The sequence below is a fragment of the Drosophila elegans genome, unplaced genomic scaffold (assembly GCF_018152505.1).
Source record: "Drosophila elegans isolate 14027-0461.03 unplaced genomic scaffold, ASM1815250v1 contig_476, whole genome shotgun sequence".
Taxonomy (NCBI): domain Eukaryota; kingdom Metazoa; phylum Arthropoda; class Insecta; order Diptera; family Drosophilidae; genus Drosophila; species Drosophila elegans.
Genome location: NW_024545863.1, coordinates 17,953,869 through 17,980,797, shown reverse-complemented (window position 1 = coordinate 17,980,797; position 26,929 = coordinate 17,953,869). Strand labels below are relative to the sequence as shown.

General features: G+C 42.1%; 6 protein-coding genes and 1 long non-coding RNA gene across 9 annotated transcripts in view; 5 read left to right on the top strand and 2 right to left on the bottom strand.

The window, feature by feature from the left end:
• The first annotated feature begins 1,088 nt into the window (after window positions 1–1,088).
• LOC108135104 lies at window positions 1,089–9,796 on the top strand. Its single transcript, XM_017255679.2, has 4 exons — window positions 1,089–1,318; window positions 7,714–7,984; window positions 8,040–8,193; window positions 9,348–9,796. Exons 2-4 carry the CDS (start codon window positions 7,742–7,744, stop codon window positions 9,446–9,448), a joined length of 498 nt encoding a protein of 165 aa, XP_017111168.1. The 5' UTR covers window positions 1,089–1,318; window positions 7,714–7,741; the 3' UTR covers window positions 9,449–9,796.
• LOC108135103 (mesencephalic astrocyte-derived neurotrophic factor homolog) lies at window positions 9,785–11,475 on the bottom strand. Its single transcript, XM_017255678.2, has 4 exons — window positions 11,268–11,475; window positions 11,067–11,191; window positions 10,844–10,985; window positions 9,785–10,179 (listed from the first exon to the last, which is right to left on the bottom strand). The coding sequence occupies exons 1-4, from the start codon at window positions 11,353–11,355 to the stop codon at window positions 10,013–10,015; spliced, it is 522 nt and encodes a 173-aa protein (XP_017111167.1). The 5' UTR covers window positions 11,356–11,475; the 3' UTR covers window positions 9,785–10,012.
• A 129-nt stretch (window positions 11,476–11,604) lies between these two features.
• LOC108135101 lies at window positions 11,605–15,357 on the top strand. 3 transcript variants are annotated; one of them, XR_001773878.2, is made up of 3 exons: window positions 11,605–12,112; window positions 13,740–14,235; window positions 15,225–15,357. XR_001773878.2 is itself a non-coding variant. In XM_017255677.2 (3 exons), exons 1-3 carry the CDS (start codon window positions 12,009–12,011, stop codon window positions 14,173–14,175), a joined length of 447 nt encoding a protein of 148 aa, XP_017111166.1. In that variant the 5' UTR covers window positions 11,605–12,008; the 3' UTR covers window positions 14,176–15,140. The 3 variants fall into 3 exon arrangements, 1 of the variants encoding a protein (XP_017111166.1); XR_001773879.2 differs by having other exon boundaries at window positions 15,178–15,357; XM_017255677.2 differs by lacking the exon at window positions 15,225–15,357 and having other exon boundaries at window positions 13,740–13,894; window positions 13,988–15,140.
• Window positions 15,345–19,009, bottom strand: LOC108135100 (zinc finger protein 236). The gene is made up of 5 exons (XM_017255676.2): window positions 18,757–19,009; window positions 18,321–18,697; window positions 16,374–18,257; window positions 16,069–16,270; window positions 15,345–16,006 (listed from the first exon to the last, which is right to left on the bottom strand). The coding sequence occupies exons 1-5, from the start codon at window positions 18,907–18,909 to the stop codon at window positions 15,776–15,778; spliced, it is 2,847 nt and encodes a 948-aa protein (XP_017111165.1). The 5' UTR covers window positions 18,910–19,009; the 3' UTR covers window positions 15,345–15,775.
• A 484-nt stretch (window positions 19,010–19,493) lies between these two features.
• On the top strand, window positions 19,494–21,719 carry LOC108135143 (serine/arginine-rich splicing factor 1B). The gene is made up of 4 exons (XM_017255754.2): window positions 19,494–19,769; window positions 19,896–20,265; window positions 20,839–20,960; window positions 21,025–21,719. Exons 1-4 carry the CDS (start codon window positions 19,606–19,608, stop codon window positions 21,131–21,133), a joined length of 765 nt encoding a protein of 254 aa, XP_017111243.1. The 5' UTR covers window positions 19,494–19,605; the 3' UTR covers window positions 21,134–21,719.
• A 374-nt stretch (window positions 21,720–22,093) lies between these two features.
• LOC121467595 lies at window positions 22,094–22,831 on the top strand. The gene is made up of 2 exons (XR_005977654.1): window positions 22,094–22,436; window positions 22,490–22,831. It is a non-coding gene; the product is annotated as an uncharacterized LOC121467595 (long non-coding RNA).
• Window positions 22,832–23,286: 455 nt separating this feature from the next.
• Window positions 23,287–26,929, top strand: part of LOC108135088 (extracellular sulfatase SULF-1 homolog) — a 32,177-nt gene continuing 28,534 nt past the window's right edge. Inside the window, exon 1 of the mRNA XM_017255659.2 lies at window positions 23,287–24,004. The gene's annotated coding sequence lies outside the window, so the exon portion shown is untranslated. The remainder of the gene's footprint in view (window positions 24,005–26,929) is intronic.

Here is a 26,929-nt window from a genome sequence, read left to right as displayed (position 1 = left end):
ATGAAAGTAGCTGCACGCCATGGACTGGCCCACAAAACTCTCGCCTAGATGCCAATAAGTCGAATGCTAGCGTTTACCTTTTACAGATGGCATGGCCAAAAACTTGGCCACTAACGGCCGGCAGAAACAGTGAGAAAAACAAAGTACTTTTCCTTCTCAAATGTATGCTAAAATCGATTATAGGCATTAGTTACGAATAAATTTCAATCAGATCTATTTTATGAAGATCAGATTCAGTTTTAATATTATCAAGTGAAACTCAATGAAATGTTGTATATAAAACATTTGTCTTAATTTTTAGCTTCTTGAAAAATAATCAAGAATATTATTAAAAATACTGGAGATTTCGGACCTTGTCACTTTTAACAAAAAACAAGTTACATTTACTCTCTTGAAATTTTGGAAGGAAGTAAACGTATTTTTTAAATTGGATTTTAACCGTTTTTATTTGTATTATTACAAGAAATAAATTCGAGTATTTTTTAGTAATATCAAAGCTGGATATTTGGAAGCACCAGATTACTTTGGTTAAATTAAATTATTTAAAAAATATAAGAATTTCGAGCCAGAGCTGTGAATTATGTCGGAAAATCTAAATAATCCTATTTAAGTAACTTACAATAAGATGCCCTATTCCAGATGACATTTAGTTCAGTGCAGTAGACGATGGTCCATGGCCAAAAAAGGCAGATGGAGTCATGGCGTGCCGCGGTATCTGAGGCCAGCATCTCGATCTCGGGCTGCTCCGAACCGGGAGACGCGGATGTCGGGATGCGGATGCCCAGGTAATGAGAACGTCCAGTGATTTGCTTGACTTGGCTAGTGCAAAACGCTGTAACCGATCGCCCCAGCATTGTTTGACCAAGTGTTTGATAACTTCATGCCGGAACAGCAATCGCGGCTAACTGGTTTCTGCTGTCGGAGAAAGCTCCATGGCAGTAACACAAAAGCTGTCTTAGCTAAATACAGACAGCGTCCTAAGTTTGAGAACTTTTCAGCCAGCCAGAACGAGCGGAAAAGTCAACAAACGCTCGCAGATGAGAGCGGAATCGCGATCGCTGGCCGACTCTCTAGGCGGCAGCAGCCCGCGTTTTCAGTCGCTTCGTGAAACCCGCCGCACTCACATCGCTCCAAAATAAATCGCAAAGCGCGCAAGTCGGACTAAAATCGCCTCGAATCGATTCGCATTGGGTAGCAAAAACATCTCAAACACTAATTAATAGCGGCGAGTCCAAATCAAATCGATTTCCCTGTCTGCGCACTGCAGTCTGCCAGCGAGTTAGGAAAAAGAAAAATCAGGAAAAAAGAAAAAGAAAGTGTAAGTGAATTTGGCTGGGTGCCAAGAGGCTGACATTATCAGCGGAGAAATGCAGGCGGTTGGCAGGCGATTGGGTTGGGATCGCAACGCGAGATCAATCGATCGCCGTCGCATGCAAATCGAGTGATAAACGATCGCCTCGAAATTGAAATAACAGGCGAGCAGCTGGCCCCCGGTGGTGGATATGCATATAAGTGATTGGACAGAAGTGTTTAGCGGTGGGGGGAAGGGACGCCGAGGTGGTGGAGGTGGTGCCCAGTAGCCAGAGACCTATCTACAGCCAGTCCCAGTCGCTGACTTGAGGCGCGCTTGCTCGTCTGCCTTGCGGTTGTGTGTGCTTATTTATACAAAATATATATATTCAATTTCATTTAGCTGTCGCTGCTGGCCCGCCAGCAATTTCAATATTCAAATGATCGCCGCTGAAACCCCAGACTGCGACTTTTCTGAGCGCCCGCAAAGGCGGTAGAGTTGAAAAACCGCAGCATATTAATGGAATATTGGAAAATAATGCCACTGTTTGTTTTCATTTTGTGATCGCTGACCCAATTGGCTGAGAAATGATGGCAAAATGAAAACAAAGCAGCCATATAGACGACTATATAGGCGATGCACCGGGTGATGTCAGAATTGCGATCTGACATTGAAAGTCTGCGACTTTTTTGGGCGATCGAGATCTCAAGTTGAACAGGTGGCGGGGTACGGGTACGGGTACGTAAGGGATATGTAGGCCATCGAAAACTGGAGTCCCGTGCGGGGGCGGTGGCGTATACGTAATGTGGCTGGCATACGTTTCAATTGAGCCATATTTTGGCTATTCGCCTCAGTTGCGAACCATAAAAATCACATTCAAACCCAAATGAAAGAATCGAGCATTGAATTTTAAGTGGCCACTCCTCTTGGTAAGTAATAAATAAGGGAAATGAAGACGATCCCGGTTTAAAAACAATTTTTTGGCAGAGTTCAGTGACGCGCATCTATTTGGAAGCAGTGACAAATGAACAATGTGAAGGTTACTCAATTTACAAGGCTACAGATAACGCCAGAATATATGTACATATATGCGACCAAGAAAAACATGGCACACAAAAACACATTCTGGCCGAATAAACGAAGGCGTTCGCACACCTACGTTAACTGAGAGGAAACAGTGGCGCCGAAATGTTGGCCAACAGGTGCCAAAAAACGTTTGGGGTGGAATCCCACTTTTGACCACAGACAGTCACTGTTTTTTGACGATTGTGAGAGGTTTTCTTTGGCTTTGTTGATTCTCTAGATTTCTAGATTTCTAGTTCTCCCTGCTGAGAATGCTCGCGACCTTGCGAGCTATTTATAAGCAATTCGTGTTTTTCGTTTTCTATTCGCCTGCCTTATAAATGAATCATTTTAATGGGCGATCTCTTTATGAGTTGACTTTCGCTGGGCTGGGAAAACGAAAGCCCAAAATCTGCCAGATCCTCGAAAATTGAGTTTTTGAACGCGTTCAATGTCGCCCTTTTGTCTCCCTGACCCTGAAAAGCTTTGACAGAAACAGAGCGTGGAGCGTCGAATCGAAAAGTATCTTGTGGATGCGCACGTTTGTATCTTGCATCCGTAGGGGCAGCACTAGTAATTACAAAATCTCGAACGTCGGCGAAATAAAACTTCAAAGGCTGCAATTGAGTTTGCAGCTGCAACGGGTTTAATTGATTTTTATGGCAAGTCGAGTGATTGAAAGTCCGCTGCGCAGCGAAAAGGCAATTTGACAAAAAAACGAAGACAAAAGTCAAGTGGGAGATCGGATAAATAATATAAAAACCAAAAATGCCGCGTGCTTTGGGACTTGTCAAATTTGGTAGAACGATTTCTACCGGTTTCGCATGGGCCGAAACAAAAAAGAAACAAAGTAAAAACCTGACTCGGCCACTCAAGCGAGCTCCCACTTTCTGTCGCAGATTGAGCAATTTCCAGCCATTTCCAGCCACATCGCAGATACAGAACGCTTTGTGTCTTCGGTATCAATTGTGGCCTGGCGCAAAAAGTAGCGCAGAAAAATGTCAAACTTAATTACGCGTTGAAGCGCAAACTAATTGTTGAATGACTTGGTGTTTGGCGGGGTTCAGCGGGTTCAGCACGGCCACAAAAGTTCGAATCGCGATAAAGTCAACACAGCGGCAAAGCCGAGAATAATTGGCTTTGGCTCCGCTTGCGGCCTACAAAGCCAGTTAAATGCCGAAAACAATATCGTAGTTACCTGGCACAAAACCTGGACACGCGCTCATTGCACACGAAAATTACAATTGCCGTTTGCCAGAGTTTGCTTGTGGATTGAACCAATTTTCCATGAGCATAAAGCCAATGGCAATCGACATGATTTATGTGGACAATATTTTCACTTCGCTGGCCCAGACAAATGGGTCAGCACTTGATTAATGATTTGTGATAAATTCTTAATAAAAATTTTAATTTAATTCAATCATACTACCCTAATACATTTTTTTAAATATTTATTTTTTGGTTTTATGTACAATGAAAATAAATAAAAATTATTCTCATCAGAACTCTTGTAAACTGTAAGCCCAGTTGAATAATTATTTTGACAATTTTAGAAAAACTTATATCAATGGATTCGTGTGCATCTGTTTTAATATTTAAGTTCTTATATTCTTCAGATTTAACAAATACATGCCCCTGACAAAGTTAATAATTTTGTTGAAGTATATTCTTTTTCCTTTTATTTCAAAAATAACAGTCACTTATGAGATACAATGGAATCATGTTTATACCCTTGCAGAGGGTATTATAATTTCAGTCAGAAGTTTGCAACGCAGTGAAGGAGACGTTTCCGACCCTATAAAGTATATATATTCTTGATCAGCATCACTAGTAGAGTCGATCTAGCCATGTCCGTCTGTCCGTCCGTCTGTCCGTCTGTCCGTCTGTCCGTCTGTCCGTCCGTTTATATGCAAACTAGTCTCTCAGTTTTAAAGCTATCTGCATGAAACTTTCCCAAAAGTTGTCTTTCTATTGCAGGTAGTATATAAGTCGGAACGAGCCGGATCGGACGACTATAGCATATAGCTCCCATAGGAACAATCGGAAAAATAATTGAAAAAAAATTATAACTTTGCTGTTTTTTAATTTTTTGTTTAGTTCTTCGGCATTTAGTAATGGTAAAATATTTCCGATTTACGGTTTAAATTTAATCAAAATCGGACGACTATAGCATATAGCTCCCATAGGAACAATCGGAAAAATAATTGAAAAAAAATTATAACTTTGCTGTTTTTTAATTTTTTGTTTTGTTCTTCGACATAAAGCAATGGTTAAATATTTCAGAATTATGGTTAAAATTTCATCAAAATCGGACGACTATAGCATATAGCTCCCATAGGAACAATCGGAAAAATAATTGAAAAAAATTATAACTTTGCTGTTTTTTAATTTTTTGTTTTGTTCTTCGACATAAAGCAATGGTTAAATATTTCAGAATTATGGTTTAAGTTTCATCAAAATCGGACGACTATATCATATAGCTCCCATACAAATAATAAAAATATATAAAAGAACAATCAAATAATTAAGCTGCAAATCGTCATAGCTTCAATGTTTTTAAACATATACGCAAGTAAATCATAATTTTAATGTTTTCAAAAATATTTAATTCTTGCGATAGCTGCAAGGGTATATGAACTTCGGCTTGCCGAAGTTTGCTTTCTTTCTTGTTTTATTTTAAGAATCAACATTTATAGAACCACCTTCTATCTACAAATAAAATATAATTCAGTTGAATTTCCATTTAGCAACATGTTTTATTATGAATTTTAAAGGTTGTTCTTGTGATACAAACAGTTTGGGAAATTCAGTTTGAAAAATATTTAATCGTTAACTAAATTATATTTTGTTAGTTGAGCAAAGGGCAAACTTGGTTAGCCAAACTTAATCATAAATAAATGTGTGTAACTAAAGTTATAGGTTGCCAGATGCAGGTTTTTGAGTTATGGAAATTCAACTGAACATTTTTATATTCCATGAATTATCTTTCCCAAAATATTCAGGTTTGGGAAAGTACTTTCCCTGTTCTCTCGCATTTGTTTGTTGACAAACTTTGCCTTTCACATTTAGCCGCATCCGACCACTCGTACTCCCACTCCGTCACACTCAGAAGCAAAGAAACTCCACCAACCTACAGAGTGCAATGACAACTGCGTCCAGTTGCACTTGTCAAGTCTCGAGCACTTTCCAGCTCCAAGCCTACGTCAAGTGGCGGCACAAATTCCTCGGAAAGAGTCGCCCACGCCGTGGCTTGAACTTGACTCCACAATGTGTGGATCACGCCTATATATTGTAGTAGTTCCATTTTGTGTGAGGCGGGCGGAAGTGAACGTCAGCATTAGATGAGTTCATGCGAATATTAACGCCATTAGGCAGCTGAGAGAGCTGATCGCTTCTATATGGGGTTCGCAAACCCATTCCCCCCATATTACGCAGTCTCCTCTTACCCTAGTTGCTCTTCGAGGTCTCGAGTGCCTTTACTTTGTGCTCCTAACCAGGTCAAAACATATCGCATGTCTATGTCTGCAGAAAGTAATCCAAGATGGCAAAGCAATGGAAGCCAGGCAAATGCTTTCTGGGGTCTGTGGCCAATTGAATCTCCATTTATAAACAGATCGCCTGAGTAAAACCCGTGCGAAACGCGTGAAAAACGGCATGTTAATGCGCCATATGTCCGATTTATCAGCCCAACCAGCTGGTGACGAAACTATATAAAGTTTGAACTGCCTTACAGAGTAGAATGCGATGTGATCTTTGGGCTTTGGGACGGCACGCTCCCCTCGCCGACGCCTCTGATAATTGCGCAATTTGTGTAGCAATTCTGCTGCCAGATTCTTCACGTGTTTTCGCTGTTTGTAGCTGTCTTTCTGCGTGAGGTGTAAGATGTGAGGTATGAATGTGAACTGAGCGGAAATGGGTTTTGCCCAGAAATAGTATATGTATCTGTTGGCTAAACTTTAGCTGTGTGCCAAAGGCATTTCCCAGGCAGCCCGCTTAGTCTTTCAATAACGACGCAGAGTGCTTCCATGTAAGACAAGACATTTTGGCGTGTGATTATCTCATCAAGACCGCCGCGAGCCACATGTATACATGAGATATATCTCATGGACACACACAATAGTGCCTGCATCCAGTGGATGCAAACCAGCTGCAGCGGCATTTGCAAGTGCCAACATGCGCCACATCAATCCGCAGCCGGGACCGAAGCACGTTAAGCGTTTGATTAATTTAATGACAATGCCCGGTGGCGCTATTTCGGATGGGTGCAACCCATAGATGCGATGCATACAGATACAGATACAGATACGTGTTTTAGCCGATCGTGTGCGCATGCGCATGCGCGGATGATATCAACTTTCCCATACTGAAACTGCAATGACGCCGATCGCTCGAATCGACCATCTACTGCCTTTTCCAGCTCACATCCCTGCAGATAAAACACGATTGATTACTCATTCGACTCGTTGATTTATTTTAAAGCTTTGCTAAATATAAATCTTACCTTCTTGCGCATATTTTACGCTTTCCGTCTATTGTTTTCTTTGTTCCTTCTATTTTTAAAGCACATTTGGTTTATAAACATTTTTATTTGTCTGCCTGACGTCACAATTGGTCAAACGGTGGGATCTGGTTGTTCGACTTGTTTACGTCTTTAGTTTTGCAATTGCCATGGCGGTCAAGGCGAAGAGTTAAAATACCATGAATATTACCGCCTGATTCATATGCATACATGAATATAGCCTTGTCCGTCCGTTTCTACGCCAACTAATTTTGCAGTATTAATGCTTTCTGGACAGCGCTTTCCCAAAGATCTTTTTTCCTATTGCAGGTAGTATATAGATCTGAACGGGACGGATCCGACGACTATATCATACAATCGTACAAATTAATACAGCAAAACTAAAAAAAATTCCATTTCAAACATATTTGTTATAGAAAAGAAAAGTTTTAAGTTTTTTTAAAAGTTTTTTTGCAATTTTATAAAAATTATAGTAAATTATAGAAAGTTTGTTTATTTTTCTGTTTCTTTTTAAAGTCAAGAAACCGAAATAATATATACACACTAACATATTTATGTATTTAAATACAACCACATTTAAAATTCAAAGAAAAAATGTCTAGACCCTAGGGAACATAAATTGATAAGGTTAAAATTCAAAGAAAAAATGTCTAGACCCTAGGGAACATAAATTGATAAAGTTACTACGGTATATATTTTTTATTTCAGAAAATAAAAATAACGATCTAGAAATGTCCGAATTTAATTGTTCTTTACGGACTTAAAATGACAAAAATATACTCGTTTAATTCTTAAAATCAAATATAGATGATTAAAATTTAATTTAATTCCTTATTTGCAGTAAGTAGGACCAAAACAAAGCTGCCAAAATGCCGAAGCCCCTACTTAACTCCTGCTGCCTGTGCCAATCGACGCGAAATGGGTCCGTCATATCGGGCATCCTGGCCATCGTCCTGTCGATTATTACCATCGTGGTGATCTTTACGACACGAGTTCACTTCAAGACGATCATCTTTGACTTTATCCCCAATGACATCGTGAAGATAATACTCGTCATCAATTTGTGCATGACGATTTTGATATCACTGCTCATGATTGTGGGTGTTCTAAAGGTATGTCGATCTATTTCTATAAAAGGCAGACAATAATGGGATGGGTTTTTCGTAGCGGAACCACTATCTGATGGTACCCTGGGTGGTGCTGGGCATTATGATTGCCATCGGACTGCTAATCTCCGTCATCTACACCGGCGTCGTCTTCTTCATCGACGGCTACGTGCTGACGGGCGTCCTCTGGCTGATCTTCGGCCTAATTTGTTGCGGTAAGTGCACTCCGCCATGGGCGGTGGAAATGGGGGGGTGGGGCGATGCGAACTCTCCCTGTGCGGTTTTTAGCACCGGATGGCGGTTATTGCGAGCCGTTTTTAATTTATAGACGCATTTATCATGCGTTGAGTGCCTGTGCGCTGAAACCACAAATTGCCGGCGCCCCAAGGCAGGAGTTTTTAGGCGGGAAAAGCAGGGGATTGCAGTGTGGTGCAAGCAAATGAGGCGCAAAGTGGCTGCCTGTGGCCATTTGTTCTACTGCCAAGTTTCGGAAGCGGTGGGGTAATCCACCAATTGTTTAGCTTTTACAACCAAACTATACGACAATCATTAAGCGAAATCGGAAAGGTTATGTAAAATTATTCTAGCTTTATGAGCTGTTGCACAATTGGAATACTAATGCTTGGTTAACGTTCCGTGTTAATTGTCATGTTCACTTTGTAGTTTAAATGATTAAAGTTACATTTTTTACCATATAATCAGCAAAAATGGTTTTGTTTCGATTTGAATTTTAGTTCCTAAACTCAAAACTAGATTTTGAGAAAGAAATTTCTGTTGATCTCACAATCGAAAATGAAAGTGCGTACAAAAAAGAAAAAAAGGAGAGCTAAAAATATTAAATAGTTAAACAATAAGCAAATAATTCTAATGTCGCAACAATTTGTACAGATTTGGCGCCATCTGGCGGTAGATTTAGTTACCAGCTACCATTGATGTCATTAATCAGATTTCGCATTTAAAACTAAATTACTTAAACAGTTCTGAAATTATTGTTTGATTTTGGCAATTCTCTGGGCGGTACATAGATGTTGACCAAGTATATATATGTAAATCGTCCAAGAAATATTCCCTATCGAAATTGAGCGATTTGTGGGCTAGCCCAGTTCTTACTAGATTCTGCATCCAAATCTCAATTCTTACAGTACCTAAGAATTCGACGTTCATACTGGCTAGATTGACTCGACTATTGATGGTGATCATTAATTTTTATACTTAATATTAAAATAATACAATATACCATTTTACTCTACAACTAACAATATATTACCTTATAGCTTTGAAAATACATACCATCTAGGTGTAAATATCGAAATTGTAGCCTACTTTTCGGTGCAGTTGACTTAACCCATGTTCTCCGGTGTTCTTTCAGCTGTTCTCACCTATTGCTGGTGCGTGGTTTATAGCGAGTACGCAAATCTTTCGGACGAAAACGAGCGCGGGCGCTACAACAAACAGCCATACCGCCGCTAAGGATCGCAAGAATCAACTTTCATCAAAAATGCATTCTAGAAGCAGACTCTCACACCCACACACACACACCTTCATCCTAGCTTCTTATGTTCGTTTTTAGTGATAATGTCTAACTAATAAATGTAATTTAGTTGAGGCCAGCCAGCCCTTCGCTCACATCGAATTTACGCGGCCCGCGGCAGTAAGTGCAATGGAATTATGTATTTAACATTTAAATAAAACTTTAATCCAGATATTTTGTGAATTTATGTTGTAATTTGTACGTAATACTTGTAATTGTGAATGAGGAGATCAAGAACCGAAAAAGATTAACACGTGGAAAATAAAAACAAACTGTTTATTTATCAACCGTTTGAGAGCACGAGGTCTTGTGTGTTTGTTGTTTTTTATTTCAAAATATATGTTTTTTCTTTAGGTATATATAGTTATATTCAATTCTCTCAAAGTCTATCAAAATTGTAAATTAACTAAAAATATGGATGTGTAGGGGGCGTTTCATGTGGTTGTTGTTTTAGCTAAGTGGGCGTGTTCCATGTAACTACACGAGTGACTCCAGATCAAGCTCTACAGCTCGCCATGCGAGTACTTGGGCTTCAGCTCCTCGATGCGCTTGATGAAGTCGCCTTTCTCCAGACAGCCGTCACAGCTCTCGTCCCAGTCGTTGAGGATTTTTTTCAGGTCGCGCACCTTCAGCTTCTTCAGGTCTACGCTGTTCAGATCGATTTGTTTCTCTGCAAAAGACATGGTTGATTAGATTAAATGCTAAGGAGTATCAGGCAGGAAATGGGAAAAAAGTAATAGTTTATACCAGGGAGCATAAAGAACTTTTATTTTAAAAAGGCCTAGTGAGATTTTTATCTTTATTTGTAAAAAAGAGAAAATACGGTTTTATTTGATTTTAAATTCGCTGAGTTTTCTGTCATATCGACAAGAGTAAAATATAGTGCTGATTTTGACGTTCAAAAGTCCAGTGAGTCCAACACTCCTAATCAATTCAATAATCAATATATATAAGTCATTTTACAACTTTACATATTAATTAGCCACAAAGTTTACATTTATACGTTGGAAAATACATTCAGAGTTGATATTTTCATAGTTAATAAATATTAAGATTCATTGTTGAACTACAGCATATGAAATCAGATACTTTCTAACATTTCAATTGCACAATAAAATAAATTGTTAAAATCATATTAAGCTTACTCAAAGGAATTGGAATATTCATTGATCAGCGATGGGATTATAACTGTAGGCATTTAAAGAAAAATTAAGTTTGAATTTACAATTTGAGCTGTTTTGCTCTCTCTAGAAACGATAGATAGCGTTCAGAATGTATTCTAGTTACAAGTTCCTATGTTCTTTTCCTCACTTCCTTGCGGACATTATATTTACCATAGCGAAGATCGCAGATTTGCGCGTCCTTCTTCTTCAGCTTCTCGCAAATCTTCTCAGCTGGCATGGACCAGCTCAGGGGTTTGCTCAACTCGTTCAGAATGCCCGTGGCGGATTCCTCCAGGCCTCCGAGGTAGTAGCACTACGTGGAATAACGCATACGTGTATCAATTTTCCCCAAAAACGAGAAGAGGGGGGCGGCACTTGTTTGCCGGCTACTCACGAATCTGTGCTCCTTGTTCTTTTGCGCCTTGCAGAACTTCTTGAACGCCGTCTCGATCAGTTTGTAGTCCTTCTTGGTGGAATCGTCCAGCGAGTCCGCGAACCGCCTCACCGTCTTGACGCACACTGTGGAACCGAAGAGTGGAGCCCGGTGAAAATCTGTTCGAGAACATCTCAACCACTTACGTGGCCAACCACATACCTTCGCAGTCCTCTTCTTTCAGGGCCAGCGACGTTTGGGCCAATCCCGCCAGGAAGCAGACCACGACCACCATGTACCACGTCTTCATTGCGCTGTAATTTAACTGTGCTGGAGCAGACTTTAATTAACTAAACTTGGGTTCTTCTGGCTGCGATTTTGATTTCGTTTGTCTGAATTGTTAGCGTTAGGTGGCCGTAGAGATGGGAGCCCAGCGATAGACGACTGGCTGGCTAGGCATCGATAACAGTACTCGCTTATCGGCGGGAGCGCCACGTTTTCAAATTCAAATCCTGCGGCTGGTCACACCGCGCCCTAAGAGAGACACACTCTTTGGGGTCCGGAATTTTCGGAATTTAACGGTGTGGGGGATCACTCAGCTGCGATTCGCTCCCCAGAAATGTTCCTCCTCAGTTTTCAATCACGCGCGAAAGCGGACAGAACTGCGTACCGTGTTTTTAATCAAAAAACCTGAACAAATATGTGCTCGGACGTACTTTACCCGTGACGTATTGGGCTTAAATCCTCTTCGAGTTCCCTTAAAATAGCCACGTTTCGGTTAAGCCCCAACAGTATTGACCAAGTCGGCCAAGTGCTTGCTACTCCGCCGGTTATTTAAGTTATTGTAACCGTTGGCAACTGGCCACAGCAGAGGTCTTAACACCGGGTATAATTTGCAATTTCATACCCGCCGCCTAAAAATAAACAAGCAACAAAAGCGAACAGTATCAAAACAGTTTAAAAATGCCTGATGTAAAGTTCCTGGCCGTTCTGCCCACCAATGCTAATGCCTCAGACCGAGTCACCAGGCTCTCCATTAGCGGCTCCCTGCTCCAGGATCCCCAGCAGTAAGTCTCTACAAAATATCCTGTGAACTTTAAGAAAATCGATTAGTTACTTCCTGCCAACTGAAGAACAGAAATTGGCTCTTTGCGTGCAGAAATTTTAGTGCCCTAAAATGTTTTACGTATGTGACCCGATTAGAAGAAAATTCTCACTAGCTAGCGAACGATTTATGGCGCACACATGAAACATACAAATGGGCTATGAAATTTTAATAATTTATGCTAGTTTCCCAGTTGTAGTTTTTTTTTTTAGAAATTCCAAAGGCCAATTATGAGTTTATGATCTATTAAAGCGATAAGGTGTTGATAGCAGACAATAAAGCAATATTTACCATATTCCACCATACACATGTAGTCGTCTGACTTTTCTGTATCAATTCCACCAATTCATCCATGACATCACCAGACTTAAATTAAATCAGACACGCGCTTAAGATGCCGGCTACGAAGAAAACAACAAAAGCCATAACAAATGGTTAAGATGAAAGCGAGAAGAAGAACATAGCATTAATAATGAATGCTGGTAAGTGGGAAGTTTGTTAATCGGCTTTTGAATAGTTAAATGAGCCCAATAAATCAGAATCCGTTACATCACTCTGGAATCCGAGTTCTTGATTGCCAACCTACACACATTTGATAAATGAAAACCTTCGACTTGTTATCTCTTCTTTAGATCGATAAGGTACTAGTGATAGCTTCTGAAATGTGTCATAAGAAGTCTTTTTTTTTTGATACTTGTAGTGCTTGTACTAAGATAAGGGTACTGGTATAGTAGAAACTCCAAGACATGTGTGACTTAGTCACATTTTACAATGAAAAATATAATGGGCTGACGTCAAAAAGTCTAAATGCATTCCTTAAATGCTTGGCACGTTTTCACGTCTACTCACTTCGTCTGGGAGCTCCGGTCTCCCAAAAAAAACTTGCCGAACCGCCATGTGCCATAGAAACGATTATAATGACTAAGCAGCCGGGTCAAACATTCAAACATTCGACGTCATTAGCACTAAAGTGTAATAAATTATAAAGCTGCTTAGCTACTTAAAATAAATTGGAAATATGTGTTCCCTAAAAGATTTAAAGGGCTTTGTAGTTTTTCAGGCATATTTAATTTGTTAGAAAAGATCTTTTATTTTTACAATAATTTGTATGTATACATATAAGTATATAAAGTGCAGTGTAATATCGATCATTGTTTTTAAAATATTTTAGTAAAGTATTTTATTTTTGTAATAGCTGCAAGGGTTAACTAATTTTCGGATGCGGAATTTTGCTTTTTTTTTGTTTTAAAATCATTTACAAAACTTTTTTTTTTAACCAGATTAAATTTTGGTTTGACACTTTTTGAAGATGAATGAATATTAAATATGAATATTAATTAGCTGCTTGCTACAAACTTGATTAATGATTCCTTATCGAGTTACTCAAAGTTGGTTAGCGTCTTGAGTAAACTTCATAGAATCTTAATAGAAAATTCTGTTGTACACTATACCATATAAGTCCTACTTCAAATCAAGATGGTAATGTACAAAGTCGTTGTCTGGAAGTGATAGTTTAGCTACGTCATTAGCACCTAGGTGGGATATGAACAATGGATTTACTTAATGTAATTGCTTTTCCGTTCTCACAGATTCTCGGTGAACTTTGTCAACAGTCCGGATTGCACGGATAACATCACGTATCACTTCAAGGTGGTGATACCCACGCAAACGATCATCGAGAACTACAAACGGAACGGCGAGTGGAGCAGCCTGCACCAGGAGAAGTATCTGAACATCTTTGACGGTACAGGCGCTAGCGATAAGAACCCCAATATGACACAGAGCTTTGCCCGCATAATGAACGAGATTGACGAGGCACTCCAACTTTCATCCACAGAGTCCTCGTTTTGTCTTGAGTTTGCCTTCGACTACGCGAATTCCATGATGCGGGTGTACCAGGGCAGGGATGCGGGCCACAATTTCATAACCGAGTACGAGACCCTATTTTCCATATCCGACATCCAGGCGGTGCAGGTGTGGGGCGATGTGCAGAAGGTCAATCAGTTTGCCCTGGCCTACAACTGATAGGGAGAAAACCCCCTCAAAAAGCTCCCTAAGATCCCGGAGATCCCTGAGATCCCCAAGGTAGTCGCTCCATTCTCACCTATTTATTGCATTTTTCGATCGCTTCGGTTAAAGTTCGGTGGAGGGGCACCTTTAGTTCTAATACTGCACCACCTTAACTCCCCTCACCTGTAGTTCTAATTCGATTGTTGGATATCGCACCCCACCTACATTATGTTGCTGTAGTAGCGACCTGCTTTCACTCTTTCTTCGTTTGTTAATGCGTTACACTTTGTTATACTAAGACCACACACCAGTCCATGCTTTGATTAGCATTTCCTCTGAAAATGGGTTTGGCTTTTAAACAGTATTAAGACCATATTTATTTTGTTTGGCATACAGCTTAAAAATATATGATCAGTTGAATTTGTTTTTAAACGAATTTACTGATCTTAAAAAAATTTATTAATATTATAATTGTTGCTTTTCTTCCGCCTAGTGATTGTAAACGTTTTCCTTACTGATATCGCTTGTTTTAGATTAAAATTCAAACTTTCACCGAAAATATTCCTGTCACCTATTTGTGTGTCAGTCACCATATCACTCACCTGGGTTCTTGAGGAACTATCCTGTGACGTAACTAGAACACTGCTTCTGCTTTTTGCCATTTATCGCAGTTGCTGTTTGATTTTTCGTTTGTAGTTGATAGTATTTGTTAACTGTTAGATATGTTTGTATTATACACGTTAAATTTCTGTGCTTGCTGAAGTCTTCCATTTAGAATTTGAACGTAATTGTAAGCTTTCCATGTAATACCCACACATACCATGCCAAGTATTAAAAATCGCCTTGACAAGTGCATTTTCCTCAATTAAATGCGTAAACAAAAAAATTCATCGCAATTGGTTTTCTTTATTGCTAACAAATTTGGATTTGGAAACCGACGGGAAACGTGCTTACATTTGTTTTTCGTTCGTTCGCATGATAGAGTTAAAATTACGAGCTCTTTCGAAAATCTTTCAGAATTCTGGCCAGCAATTGGATTAACCATCTGATGTTCATACTTTCAGCGGGGCGAGTCTTACCAAAAATAATCACGTAAACATTGGGGCCAGCCTGCCTGCCTTCTGCTTCATAGCGCCACAAAATTGAAGGCTCCAATGCTATACCAAACGAAATACACACTACACTTTTTGCCATAAATTATACATTATATTTATTTTTGCAATGGAATCATTCTTTTCACCCAAAAAAGGTATTTTACCATTAATTTGTTTCAGCTTGTACATATATATAGATACACAGATATTTACAATACCTTATAGTAGGAAAATTTACACACACACACTTAGGGTCTATTCTATTAAAATTGCTGCGAGTCACTGAATAAATATAGAATAACACAGAAGTAAAATAAAATAAATTAAGAAAATGAGTGAAGCGTAAAAACACGTTTCTAATTTGTTGTATAAATAATATTGCACAAATAAGTAAAAGGTAAACTATACGCAAACTAAAAGCAATAAGGAACTGGCGACCAGGAGGTGGAATGGACCGCGGACTAGGACATGAGGTAAGGTGGAGTAAAGCAGCGAGCCTACTTCTCGAGCTTACAGACTAATTACTTGGCTGCTGGTGCGCTCGGATTCTGGAACTGGGAAAAGCCCAGCTGCACGAAGTTAGCCAGAGATGTGGGCATATTGGAGTCGGGTGCTTGGGTGATCGTTATTGTGTTTCCGGCCAGGTCCTGCGTGGTCACCACATGCATGATCTGTGCCGGCTGCGCCTGTGTTTGCGTTTGCTGCTGCTGCTGTTGCTGCTGAGTAGCGCGCTGTTTAATTTCATAAACACCCTTTGGGGAAAAAATTGGGGGATAGTTAGTAATTGAAAGCCTAAGGCACGTTACCCACTCACCTTATTGGGAACCTGACCATTGCTACGCACTTGAGAAGGCGCAGAAGTTGCCGCAGGATGAGCAGTTGCTACTGGAGTCGCATTCTCCGGTCGCGTTTTCTTGTGCATTTCCCTATGCTTCTCGTAGTGCAGCTTGGTGGCGAAATTCTTGTTACAAACATCGCATGAGTAAAGCGTTTCGTTGGCCGGCTGCGTGTGAATCCTGTTGAGATAAATATTTGATGTTGTTTAGAAAGGTTTAAGGGATACAACGAAAACAAGAGCAAGAGACCTCTTTATCGAGTTTAAAGATATAATTAACTTACCTCTTGTGCTTGTTGAGGTTGTCCTTCCGCGAGAAGGGTTTCTTGCAGACCTCGCAAGTGTACATCTTTTGGCCAGAGTGGGAGATCAAGTGGCGGGACAGGTGCTCTTTGCGGCTGAAGGTCTTGTCGCAACCCTCTTCCGAGCATTTGAAGGGTCGCAGACCCGCGTGCAGCTTAACGTGCTGGGTAAGGTGCTCCTTCTTCTTAAACTCGCGCTTGCAGGTGGGACAAATTAGGGCTGCAGTGGGTGGCGGCAAAAACGCTTCGTTAGCATTGGACGACGCATTCTCACCCTCCTGATTTGGCAGAGGAAGAATCTGTTGCGGTGGCCGCGCTGCTGGTTTCGCTTTCTGGGCCGCGGACTCTTGATTTTCGGGTGGCTTGCGCACGATCTTCTTGTGCTGCGCCGCCAGCGGAGGTGGCTGAGCTTGGTTGAGTGCAGGAACCGGAAGAGGAATGGGCTGGGGGGCAGGAGAGAAAGCAGGCGCCGTCGTAGGAGGCTTCATTTGCGGCTTGGGCGCTGTCTGCATTGAGATTCGACTGATGGTAATATTCTGCTTGTTCAACATGGGCAGCTTGGCGGGAGTGGGTGTTGGAGCTGGAGCCGGAGCCGGAACTGGTGCTGGCACCGAAACAGGCTGCTTGGCTACCTTGGTGATCGTTGTGTTCAAGGAGAGACGCTGCATGGCAGCCTGATTGACCGAGGTAGCTGTTTGGGGAGCAGTTACAGCTGCTGCTGGGTTCTGATGCTGCTTTACTTGCGGTTGCTGCTTCGCCTGTGTCATAAACCGCTTGAACTCGTTGGTGGCTGGCATATTTCCTCCTCCTGAGGGTGAGACCACCGGAGTTTTGCTCTTCGGCGATGGCATTTGCTTCTGCCTTGGCGATGGCGTTTTGAAGGCGGGCGCCTCTTTGCTGCTTGTGGGCGTTGTGGGAGTCGTCTGGATGTTGGTCACATTCCTTATCACCAACTGCGGATTTGTGGTGCTGGACTGCGGAGATCTGATGATTTGCTGAGAGGTTACTTGGGCCGTGTTAGACAGTTGAGTAAGCGGTTGTTGCTGTTGAAAAGTCTGAGGAGGCTGCGGCGCCAGAAACTGATTTTGGGTCACGGCAGTGGCTGGGCCCTGGAAACTGGTTCCCGGATTGCCCAGAGTCTGCGGTGTCAGCTGCAACGTGGCCGGAATTGAGGTGGGAGTCAGTTGCATGATGGGCTGGCCGTCGGCGGTGGCCAGCTGAGGCTGTAGCTTCATTTGCACCTGGTATGTTGTGGGCAGGACTAGATTTTTGGTGTCTATGTGGGCCACGATCTGCTGGTCCGAATTTTCATCCCGAATCGTAATGGGCAAGAAACACTTGTTCGGTGAGAGCATATTGGGAGTAGACTGCGGAGCCGCGAGACTTGAGAGCAGGGCAGCGGCATTAAACTGTGTCGGGGCAGGCGCTGCCGTTGTACTCGTCCCCGTCCCTCCCCCGGGCATCAGCTGCAGCTGGATCTGAGGTTGATTACTCCCGAACTGCGGCAGCGAGGTGGTAAATTGTGGCGCCGTCGGCGATGATAGCACAAAGTTCAACTTGGGCTTTTTACTGTCGCCAGGATTGGCGGCATCTTCCTGGGCCGCGGAGTACTGAGTGGTAGCCTGCAGTTGGTTGGTGAGCTGTTGGAGCTGCTGCTGGAGTTGCAATTGCTGAATCTGCTGCCACAGAGGCTGCAGTTGCTCTCCCAGCTGCGGTTGTAACTGCAACTGATGAGTGTTTACGGTAGGGACCGATTGCGGCTGCAGAGTGGGTGGCTGCTGGGGCTTAACAGTGGTAATGGTCTCCTTTTTCCCCAGCGGCGTTATCTTGATGTCTGGCTTGAGGCGAATAAACTCCTCCAACGCTCTAAGGGAAAGAATCAGAGAATGGTTTCAAAGAAAGGCTCAAGTGAAGAAATTAACCACTCACGTCTGGCGCTCGCTTTTCATTGGCACTTCAGGCGTAGATTGGTGTTGCTGCTGCTGAAGCCCGTTGTCCACTGTGATGGTGTACTGCTGCTGGGGCTGGATACCCACAGCCTGGATGATGCTGTTCAATAGATTGCCGGACTGCTGTGCTCCTCCGGAAGGTACTGGCGCTGCTTGCGCCACGCTGAGACTCTTCCCCGACTCGTCCACCGCATCCCGGATGTAGAGCTTGTCGCTGCTCGGCGCCGGGCGGATATTGAGGCAGTTGCTCAACATGGTCTGCGAGTTGCGGCAGGTGGCGCGGAGTCCGTGGATCTGCTCCACCTGCTGCTCGCACTGGGCGCAGACCACCTTGGGCAGGCGATCCTTTTCATCGATCTGCAAGGTAAGAACGTCTTATAGGTAAATGTATTTGGTAATTGGCTTAGGATCACAACCTGCAGCGAGAGACACTCGAGGATCTTGTGGCTTAGGTTCTTGGCGCGTCCCTCGGGCGAGTAGATGTTCGTCTTGTGGTCGCTGCTGTCCGTGCAAATGCGGCACAGGTCGTAGTAGTTGATGCAGCGGACGTTGTTTCCGGCCGCAGCCATTTTCCAGCTGGATCTGAGTTTTCCAAAGTGTATTTACGTTTGGTTTATTGCACATGCAAATTATTTGTTTTTTTTCTGTCGAGCGACGCTCACTGCTAGAGATGGCACATGAAAATGCAACTCAGCTCGGGGTGAATGCCGATAGAACAACAAACTATCGTCTGTGCGTCTATCGCGGATGTCTCGAGGGGCCATTGATAAGTAATTATTCATATTCAATGTCTGCCTTTAAATAGATTCAAATACAACATTATTTATTTATAGATTTAAATAATTAAATTAATAATTTAATTAAATCGGTTAGCTTGTTGGTTACATATTTTTTCCTCTGTGCCAAAGGTAGATACTATATTAATATGTCTACCCTTTGCCGGATTTAATTTGTTTGTATTGACATTATATATATAAGTGTATATTAATCCAAAATATATATGTAATATATATAAATTAAAAATTTTTAAATTGATAATACAAAAACAAGCAATGTTGCCCGCAAAACATCGATAAGAAAAACATCGATGACACCGATGACACTCCTCCACCGTTCTAGGAGGAACAATCGGGGAAAGATTTATCGAAGTATACCCACCCTTAGCAGCGGCCATTTGTGAGAACGTGACAGAAAAAGTTGTGTGAAAATCGTGCGAGAATTTCAGCAAGCAGGAAAAACCAATCGTCTGATTTAAACTGGAGAAAATGGGTTCGCGAAACGAGTGCCGCATCTACGTGGGCAACTTGCCGCCGGACATCCGCACCAAGGACATCCAGGATCTGTTCCACAAGTTCGGCAAAGTTACGTTTGTCGACCTGAAGAATCGGCGTGGGCCGCCATTTGCTTTTGTTGAGTTCGAAGATGCGCGGTGAGTAATGCGAATACACACAGGCCAGCTGGCTGGAGGCGACACCCAACTAAGTCGAGCTCACCATTTCCCCATCCGCTTTGCCCCCTTCTCGGTTACTCTTCTTGCGATTGGCGCCTAAAACAGCGATGCTGATGATGCTGTCAAGGCGCGCGATGGCTACGACTACGACGGGTACCGCCTGCGGGTGGAGTTCCCGCGAGGCGGTGGACCGGGCAGCTACCGCGGCGGTAACCGCAACGACCGCAGCCGTGACGGCGGCGGACGCATGGGCGGCCGTGGACCGCCGGCCAAGCGCTCGCAGTACCGCGTCATGGTCACTGGCCTGCCCGCCTCCGGATCATGGCAGGATCTCAAGGATCACATGCGCGAAGCCGGCGACGTCTGCTTCGCTGACACCTACAAGGACGGGTCCGGCGTGGTGGAGTTCCTGCGCCACGAGGACATGAAGTACGCCATCAAAAAGCTGGACGATTCGCGCTTCCGTTCGCATGAGGTAGTTAAATTCCATTTATTCATTCCATTTCGAAGCATTCAAATTAAATCCACATTCTAGGTAGGAAATTTACGTATTCATTTATTTTGTCAAGCCGACATTATTCACTAGCTAGAATAATTTATTCGGGTTTCTAGCAAAGCTGATGTAAAGTATTCCTTAAATTGGTTTTCATTCTGAGAAACATTTCTAGTTTTGCCCACAAATATACTTAGCTTACATTTTATTCTGGTTTCTTGACCCGGATTAAAAATTTATGAAATATATTCCGGAAGCCAAAAGATTCAAAAAGATAACAGAAAGAGCAAAAGCAAATGATATACATACATATATAGAAATAGATATTCATAGCAAATAATATATACAAAAGATAATTATACGCCCATTTTACTTGTTTGATTACTAAAATTATTTATATTCGGTGTTGTTTATGTGTAGTCCAAAATTTACAGGTCACACGTTTAAAAGAAAATAGTTTGACTTAAAATAATACGTTGTTTTATTTTCAATTTAAAAACTAGGTCTTAAAATTACCTGAAACTCAATAAAAGTATTAATTCTTGTTGTCTTTAGGGCGAGGTTGCCTACATACGGGTGCGCGAGGACAGCGGCGACAACGACCGCAGTGGTGGCGGTGGCGGCAGCGGAGGAGGTGGCGGTGGTGGTGGAGGAGGAGGCCGTGATTACCGCGACAGGTAAGTTGTATACTTTTGTAAAGCCTTGTTTTCCAATATTTATTCCATGAATTCCTCTGTGCAGATCGCGCTCGCGCTCTTTCTCGTCAAGGCCGCGCCGTCGGGGCACACCCACTTACTCCCCAGTGCGACGTCAATCTTATTCCAGGTCTCGCTCACGCTCTAATTATTAAACAAAACCATGCATTATCCATTAATCTATAATATTTCTACGAGCAGGAACTTTTAGGAAAAGCAAGATAAATTAAGAAAATCTATTCAATATTTGTTCAAGACCCCCATATATGCCACTTTGTAAATTTGACTATCCAAGCCGTCAGCGAAGCATTCAAGTTTGATCAGTCAAGTTCCAAACTCTCATCGAAGTCAGCTAATTTTAAACACAACTTGCTTTTCCAACTGTATCACACGTTCTGAGAAGCAGAGAAGTTCTCATAAATTACAATTCACCGGGCATAATTTGACAAAAACAGTTCAAAATAGCAATTGTAAACCAGGGAATTTTTTTAGGCTTGCAACCCTTGAGCATTCCTTGACTTGCTTTTGTATGATTTTGAGCCTTTGCTCCGCCTCTGCACACGAAATTTATAACATAAACTCAATTTTGGCTGCATATTTACCATGAATAATTTATTAGAATCTACCTTAAAAAAAAACAAGAAACATCGATACAGAATAAATATGTCTATAATGAGAGAATGAAAATAACAAACAGAAAAACAAACACAAAACGCAATGTCAACCACATTGATCAACATACTATTAATACTTTAATTTTTATTTTCTTCTCTTCCCCATTTTGCGCGTTTATGTTTGGAGAGTGATGAGGATGTGGAGGAGGAGGATTAATGGAAGAGGAGGAGGAGGATATTTTGATGTTGATTTTGGCGTGGATTGGATAAATTTGGATTGAATTTAGAGGAGGCAGGACATGTCTATAGATCTTATAAACATAAGTATGTTTATGAGATGGTGATCAGGATTGGATTTGGATTTAGGATTGTTCTGAGCCCTTCGCTAGGACAACGTGGGATGCAGTGTCCCACGGCTAACTCGCACCTCGGAGGAGGAGACAGGAATTTCGCATTGTTGAAGGATTTTGTGTGTGAGCTTTGGTCGTGTTAAGGTCAACGGATGTGTGGAGGAGGAGGAGGAAAACGTGCGTTGCCCTTGGACAGGACTAGAGCATCTCTTCGAGCCTCGCCCCTTCTTCGGCGTCTGCCTTACGTTCGGAATTAGGATTCGGTTGGACAGGCTCACACGTGTTGTTGTCGCCTTTTTTGGATCGCACCCCAGACACTAGATCACCCAGGGAACCGCGTATTTCGAGGCCTTCGCGCCCCTGTCGTTGTCATTTCATGGATTTGCTGTGCATCATCCAACGTTGCCTTGCGCCCAACGATGGATAGTGGATAGTGGTCCTTGGTCTGGTCCGCTCCAATCCGGTCCGGTCTCCCTCTGTCTCGCCTCTCAGTGGTATGTTCGATTGCCACATCTATTTTACTTAACTTTTAATTTGCGTTTATTAGTTTTTAATTTACATACAATATTTTTACCCAACTCTTTCGTCTCCATTGGTTGTTGCCTCCGAAATGTGGCGATTATATCGCGTGTGTGTTTTTGTTTACCATGTTTTGACTAGAAGGGCGAAAAATCTTAAGCCCCGTCTATAGCCCGCCCACCCACATCATTTGCATGAACTTTCTTTTACCCAATACAATGTAATAATATCCACAAAAAGCAATTTTAGACCTGAGATGCGATTAACTTTGCGTTCTCTTTGATTACCGATCAACCTATAAGCCATAGTCTTAAAATATTTTTGAAATATAATCCACCTTTACAATTAAAATATATATATACTAAACGAGCACCGTGTTATTTATTTTGGGAGCTTGCGGAAGTCTTCAATGCGACTAAATATTTTTTAAATCATATCAACAAACCAAATCATATGTAAAGTTCTGAAACATTTTTGTGTAAAAAATAAAAACTTGCACTGCTTTGTCTGAAATGACAATTTAAGTTTCTACTGTTAACTCGTTTAAGTAGTGCTTTTTTCAGTTTATTGGGATCAAAAATACAATAAAAATACGAACTTATTGAGAAAAATAATACCCAATCATATAATATGAATTTAAACAACCCGCCAATAGACTTTTAACAGAGCCCTGTCAATTGGGCAAAGTTGCCCCATTACGTATCAACACAAAATCCCTTGTAGGTTTCTGGCAGAAAAGGCATTTGCTCATTTTGAGGTACGGCCACACTGACAAACAAACTATATAAGCAGTACCCGCATTTTGTTGTTGGGTTTTTCAAAAAAAATCGCCAGCTGTTCGGTCGCGCATGGAACCTGGTCTATGTTTGTTTTAAATTTCGATCGGAACGGAATGGTTGCGGACGCTCGCTCATCGAAAGTATTTTAAAATTGCGCATTTCGGAAGCCATCGTTGTAAAATAAGAGATGCAGTGAAATTCTGAGAACCACGCTCCGTAAACATCTCACATGGGCGAAAAGTGCGCGAAAATTTCGGAAAACCCCACTAAGTTATAGACCTGTAAATCACATTGAAAGCCCACGTAAATAGTAATTAATTCGGAAAGTGCATGACAAACTGTTGACCATACTTTCGTGGGCAGTGCGTTTGTTGGCGAAGCCAAGGAGAAGATATCGGATGTTCGTGGGATCCAATAGAGTTATATACCGGGTCGAACTTTTCATTCATTAACTGCGGTGCGTTGGTGTCGCCGGCTTATCGCCGCCTTTTTTCGGTTCCAGTTTCATTGAACTTTCCTGATCGGTCGAACCTATCTGTGGGTTAGTCAGTTAAAAGAGGAAGTGTTTAATCGATCGCGATTGTACAACCAATTACCGGCTTTATCATCTAGTTCGAAACACTTGGAACGACGGAAACTATAAATAGAAGGTGAAGTGACCAAATAAAACGTAGACAGCACTCAAGTAAACTCAATCGCATTTGTGCAGTGCAGTGTGTTGAAGCTACAATTATATGAAGTGAAAAAAAATCACATAGCTGGAGGTAAGAATAACTGCATTTTATGGATGATTTGCATGCCCATGGAATTGCTGCGGTCGTTAAAATTGCCATCTTAAAGTGCAACATCGGCAAATCTTTCCTAGGAACCATAGTTCTCGTTGGCAACTTAAAAGGTTTTTTATTGATCATAAATTGAAATTAGTTTTACGTGCTGATCGGCTGTGCAATATAGCCCTTTTTATGACCTAATTAAGCATTCCATCCTGTTGAATCGCTGTTCCACGGATTCTTTGTCACTTCCGCATCATTCGATAGTGAAAGTAACACTTGATTTTGGCATTGGCACTTGGCAGCTTCCTAGGGTGCTTCTTCGGTAATTCGATCTGTCAAACCAAAGGTGTTGTCCCTTGTGGCAACTACCTAACTGCCTGCAGCACAGCCTACCTAGGTGCCTTCAGGGGTCTCCTCTCCGGCGGTTTCCTGTTCATCTAAGTGTACACTGGGAAAAAACATAAGCTGTTAACTAAAGAACACTATTTGGCTTGAAAGAAGAATTTTCTCATGATCTGTTTTACCATGTTTTGTATGCATTTATCGTTTACTATTCCTTAAAATGACTTACTGACTTAAAACAGAACTACCTATGTTGATACTAAAGTGTTTTCTTTTTGACATCATTTTTAACAGTGCATATATGCGCAGGCAGGTCGTTTGAGATCCTGCCGCCTGGGCGTCTCTAATCGGAGACCTGTCCCCGTGACCGGGCTATGCTCTTTGTCCCGCTCCGGCGTGTTAATCTTTTGTTGTGATGAGATGCTTATCACACCTACCGCCGACTTGCGACAGGTGCAAGCCGAGGTTTCCGCTGGGGCCGTAAAAAAGGCAAACGGCGACTGGCAGCCGTGGAAATGGGAAACCCTTTCCGCTCGGCCATTCAAGTGCGCCGCAGTTCGGTTGCTCGAATGATTGACGGGCGGCAACTGTGACCCCTTAACCCCTTGTCCGCACTCAATGGACCGCATCGCGCAAGCAATTTATGTTAATTGTTGTTTGTCCAATGTGCCCTGTCATTGCAACCGGGTACATTGACTTAAGGCGAGAGAAAAGGAAACTCAATGCGTAATTCCACCCCCAGTATTTAGCAAGTGGTAACTAAGAGAGGGAATTTTCTAGGTAATTACATTTTTATGTAATAAATTTCCACCGAAAAACAGCTATTTCCGAGTTAACGTACAGTGTTTTTTTTACTCGTAGATGATAAGTCATAACAACTACAGATTAGATAACTTTGGCGTATATCGGAGAGCCAAAGTTTGCTAATTTGTTACGAGATGTGTGAGTAGATGGGTATGGGAACTTCCTAAAATCAAAATAAAAACTCACACGACTAAAGTAATTATACTTAAACGGTTAACTTAATAATTTTGTCATTAAAAGGAATTCCCAGTTGTTAAATACACCCATTTACTTTTTCAGGGTATTTTATGTTCGTTGCGGTTCTGTTACCTTGGAACAGGCCAAGCATTTAATTAGACACTTTTTACTTTTCCCAGCGAAAGACACAAACTTTTATCCGCGGCGGCAACAAGTTGAAGACGCGAGCCTGGTCCGTCTGTCTAATTGTTTTGACTGCGGCAATTTCTCCTGGCCTTTTTGGAGTCACAGTTGGCGGAAACTTGTTTGCCCCGCTCCACGCAATCCCAGAGCTTTAATTCGGTCAGCGGCGGGATAAGGCTGATGACGATGACGATGACGATGACTAACGCTGGCCCCGAGGCATCGACCAGGGCAACGAGAACGGTCCAATTTGGCCTTTTACCGCAATCAGGTTTCGGTTTCGGTCCGCTCGATACGATACGTCGACAGGCCAGGCCAAGCCAGTCCAGTCCGAATGGATGAATGAATGGGCCGCTGAATGAGCGATTGGGGGCTGAGTTATTCAGTTGGCCGGCAATCCATCATGCTGTCCTCGGAACTGGTTGACCAACACCACTTAATGAGTGGACAAGGCGTCTCCGACTCCCATTTGCATCCCCCTCCGCATCCCCATCCCGATCCCGATCTCGATGTGGAGTCATTAGCCGCAAACTATGCCTATATGGGTTGATACCAGGCCAGACATGGCTCGCATAAAATACAGCCATAAAACCGAAGCGGGAGGCGGGTTCCATGGGGCACGCGTTTTGGGGCGCCGTTTAATTGCGGCGCGCGATTTGTGAGCGATTTTAAACGCCTCAAACGCCTCAATTTGCATTTCCCCAGTCGCTCTATGAATGGAAAATTAAACGCCCAATGGAGCAGCTGGTTAGGCATGTCACTCTATAAGCAAGTGTAAATTAACACATGTAGTCGGGCATCAATTTCAATTTTTCTTTGTCCCTCTGAAAACTGATAAGTACAATGGGTGGCGAACTCTTACTATCTGGGGTTAATTGGGAATTGAATGGGTTTTTTTATTGAAATGTTTTAGAAACTATTAAAGATAGAGGCGGTGGTGAAGGCATACAAACAGAGCATGCAAAATAATAGCTTTTTCACTTAAACTTTAGTGCAGAATTAATTGTCATTAAAGACAAAAATATAAACTATTTTTTAATCGAAAGTATTCTACTTTAGTTCTTGCATTTTTAAATAGACTTTTATAGTTTTGGTACTTAGTTTCACGTGCATAATATATTACACATTTCTCGAACTCATAGGTACTTTATTTATTTTTAGCTTTGCCCTTCCAGACGAGCTGCACCATGAACTTATCGTGCTCATCGGCTGGCAGTCCTGTTTAACGACTTGGCTTGTCTGGCCGCAAGGCGCGTTTTAAAACGCCAGCGAAAGGCCAGCAAGTCGCGTCAAACATAAAAAAACATTACACTGGGCCGAGGGGGTTGGCCCTGGTAATTGTAAGCGGCTATTAAAATAATTTAACGCGCCTCCCGTTTGCAGCGGAGCTAGTAAAGCAGAAAGGATTAC

Bases quoted from the DNA above. Each gene is read 5' to 3' on its own strand.
- LOC108135101 (XM_017255677.2), top strand. From the start codon at position 12,009: ATGCCTGATGTAAAGTTCCTGGCCGTTCTGCCCACCAATGCTAATGCC. The intron at 12,113-13,739 runs GTAAGTCTCTAC...CCGTTCTCACAG, and splicing joins CTGCTCCAGGATCCCCAGCA to ATTCTCGGTGAACTTTGTCA. The intron at 13,895-13,987 runs GTACAGGCGCTA...TTTCATCCACAG, and splicing joins GTATCTGAACATCTTTGACG to AGTCCTCGTTTTGTCTTGAG.
- LOC108135100 (XM_017255676.2), bottom strand. From the start codon at position 18,909: ATGGCTGCGGCCGGAAACAACGTCCGCTGCATCAACTACTACGACCTG. The intron at 18,698-18,756 runs GTTGTGATCCTA...CTTACCTTGCAG, and splicing joins TCGAGTGTCTCTCGCTGCAG to ATCGATGAAAAGGATCGCCT. The intron at 18,258-18,320 runs GTGAGTGGTTAA...TCTTTCCCTTAG, and splicing joins ATGAAAAGCGAGCGCCAGAC to AGCGTTGGAGGAGTTTATTC.
- LOC108135104 (XM_017255679.2), top strand. From the start codon at position 7,742: ATGCCGAAGCCCCTACTTAACTCCTGCTGCCTGTGCCAATCGACGCGA. The intron at 7,985-8,039 runs GTATGTCGATCT...GGTTTTTCGTAG, and splicing joins TGATTGTGGGTGTTCTAAAG to CGGAACCACTATCTGATGGT. The intron at 8,194-9,347 runs GTAAGTGCACTC...GTGTTCTTTCAG, and splicing joins CTTCGGCCTAATTTGTTGCG to CTGTTCTCACCTATTGCTGG.
- LOC108135143 (XM_017255754.2), top strand. From the start codon at position 19,606: ATGGGTTCGCGAAACGAGTGCCGCATCTACGTGGGCAACTTGCCGCCG. The intron at 19,770-19,895 runs GTGAGTAATGCG...CGCCTAAAACAG, and splicing joins GTTGAGTTCGAAGATGCGCG to CGATGCTGATGATGCTGTCA. The intron at 20,961-21,024 runs GTAAGTTGTATA...TCCTCTGTGCAG, and splicing joins GGCCGTGATTACCGCGACAG to ATCGCGCTCGCGCTCTTTCT.
- LOC108135103 (XM_017255678.2), bottom strand. From the start codon at position 11,355: ATGAAGACGTGGTACATGGTGGTCGTGGTCTGCTTCCTGGCGGGATTG. The intron at 10,986-11,066 runs GTGAGTAGCCGG...TATTCCACGTAG, and splicing joins AGAACAAGGAGCACAGATTC to TGCTACTACCTCGGAGGCCT. The intron at 10,180-10,843 runs GTAAATATAATG...TGTCTTTTGCAG, and splicing joins AATCTGCGATCTTCGCTATG to AGAAACAAATCGATCTGAAC.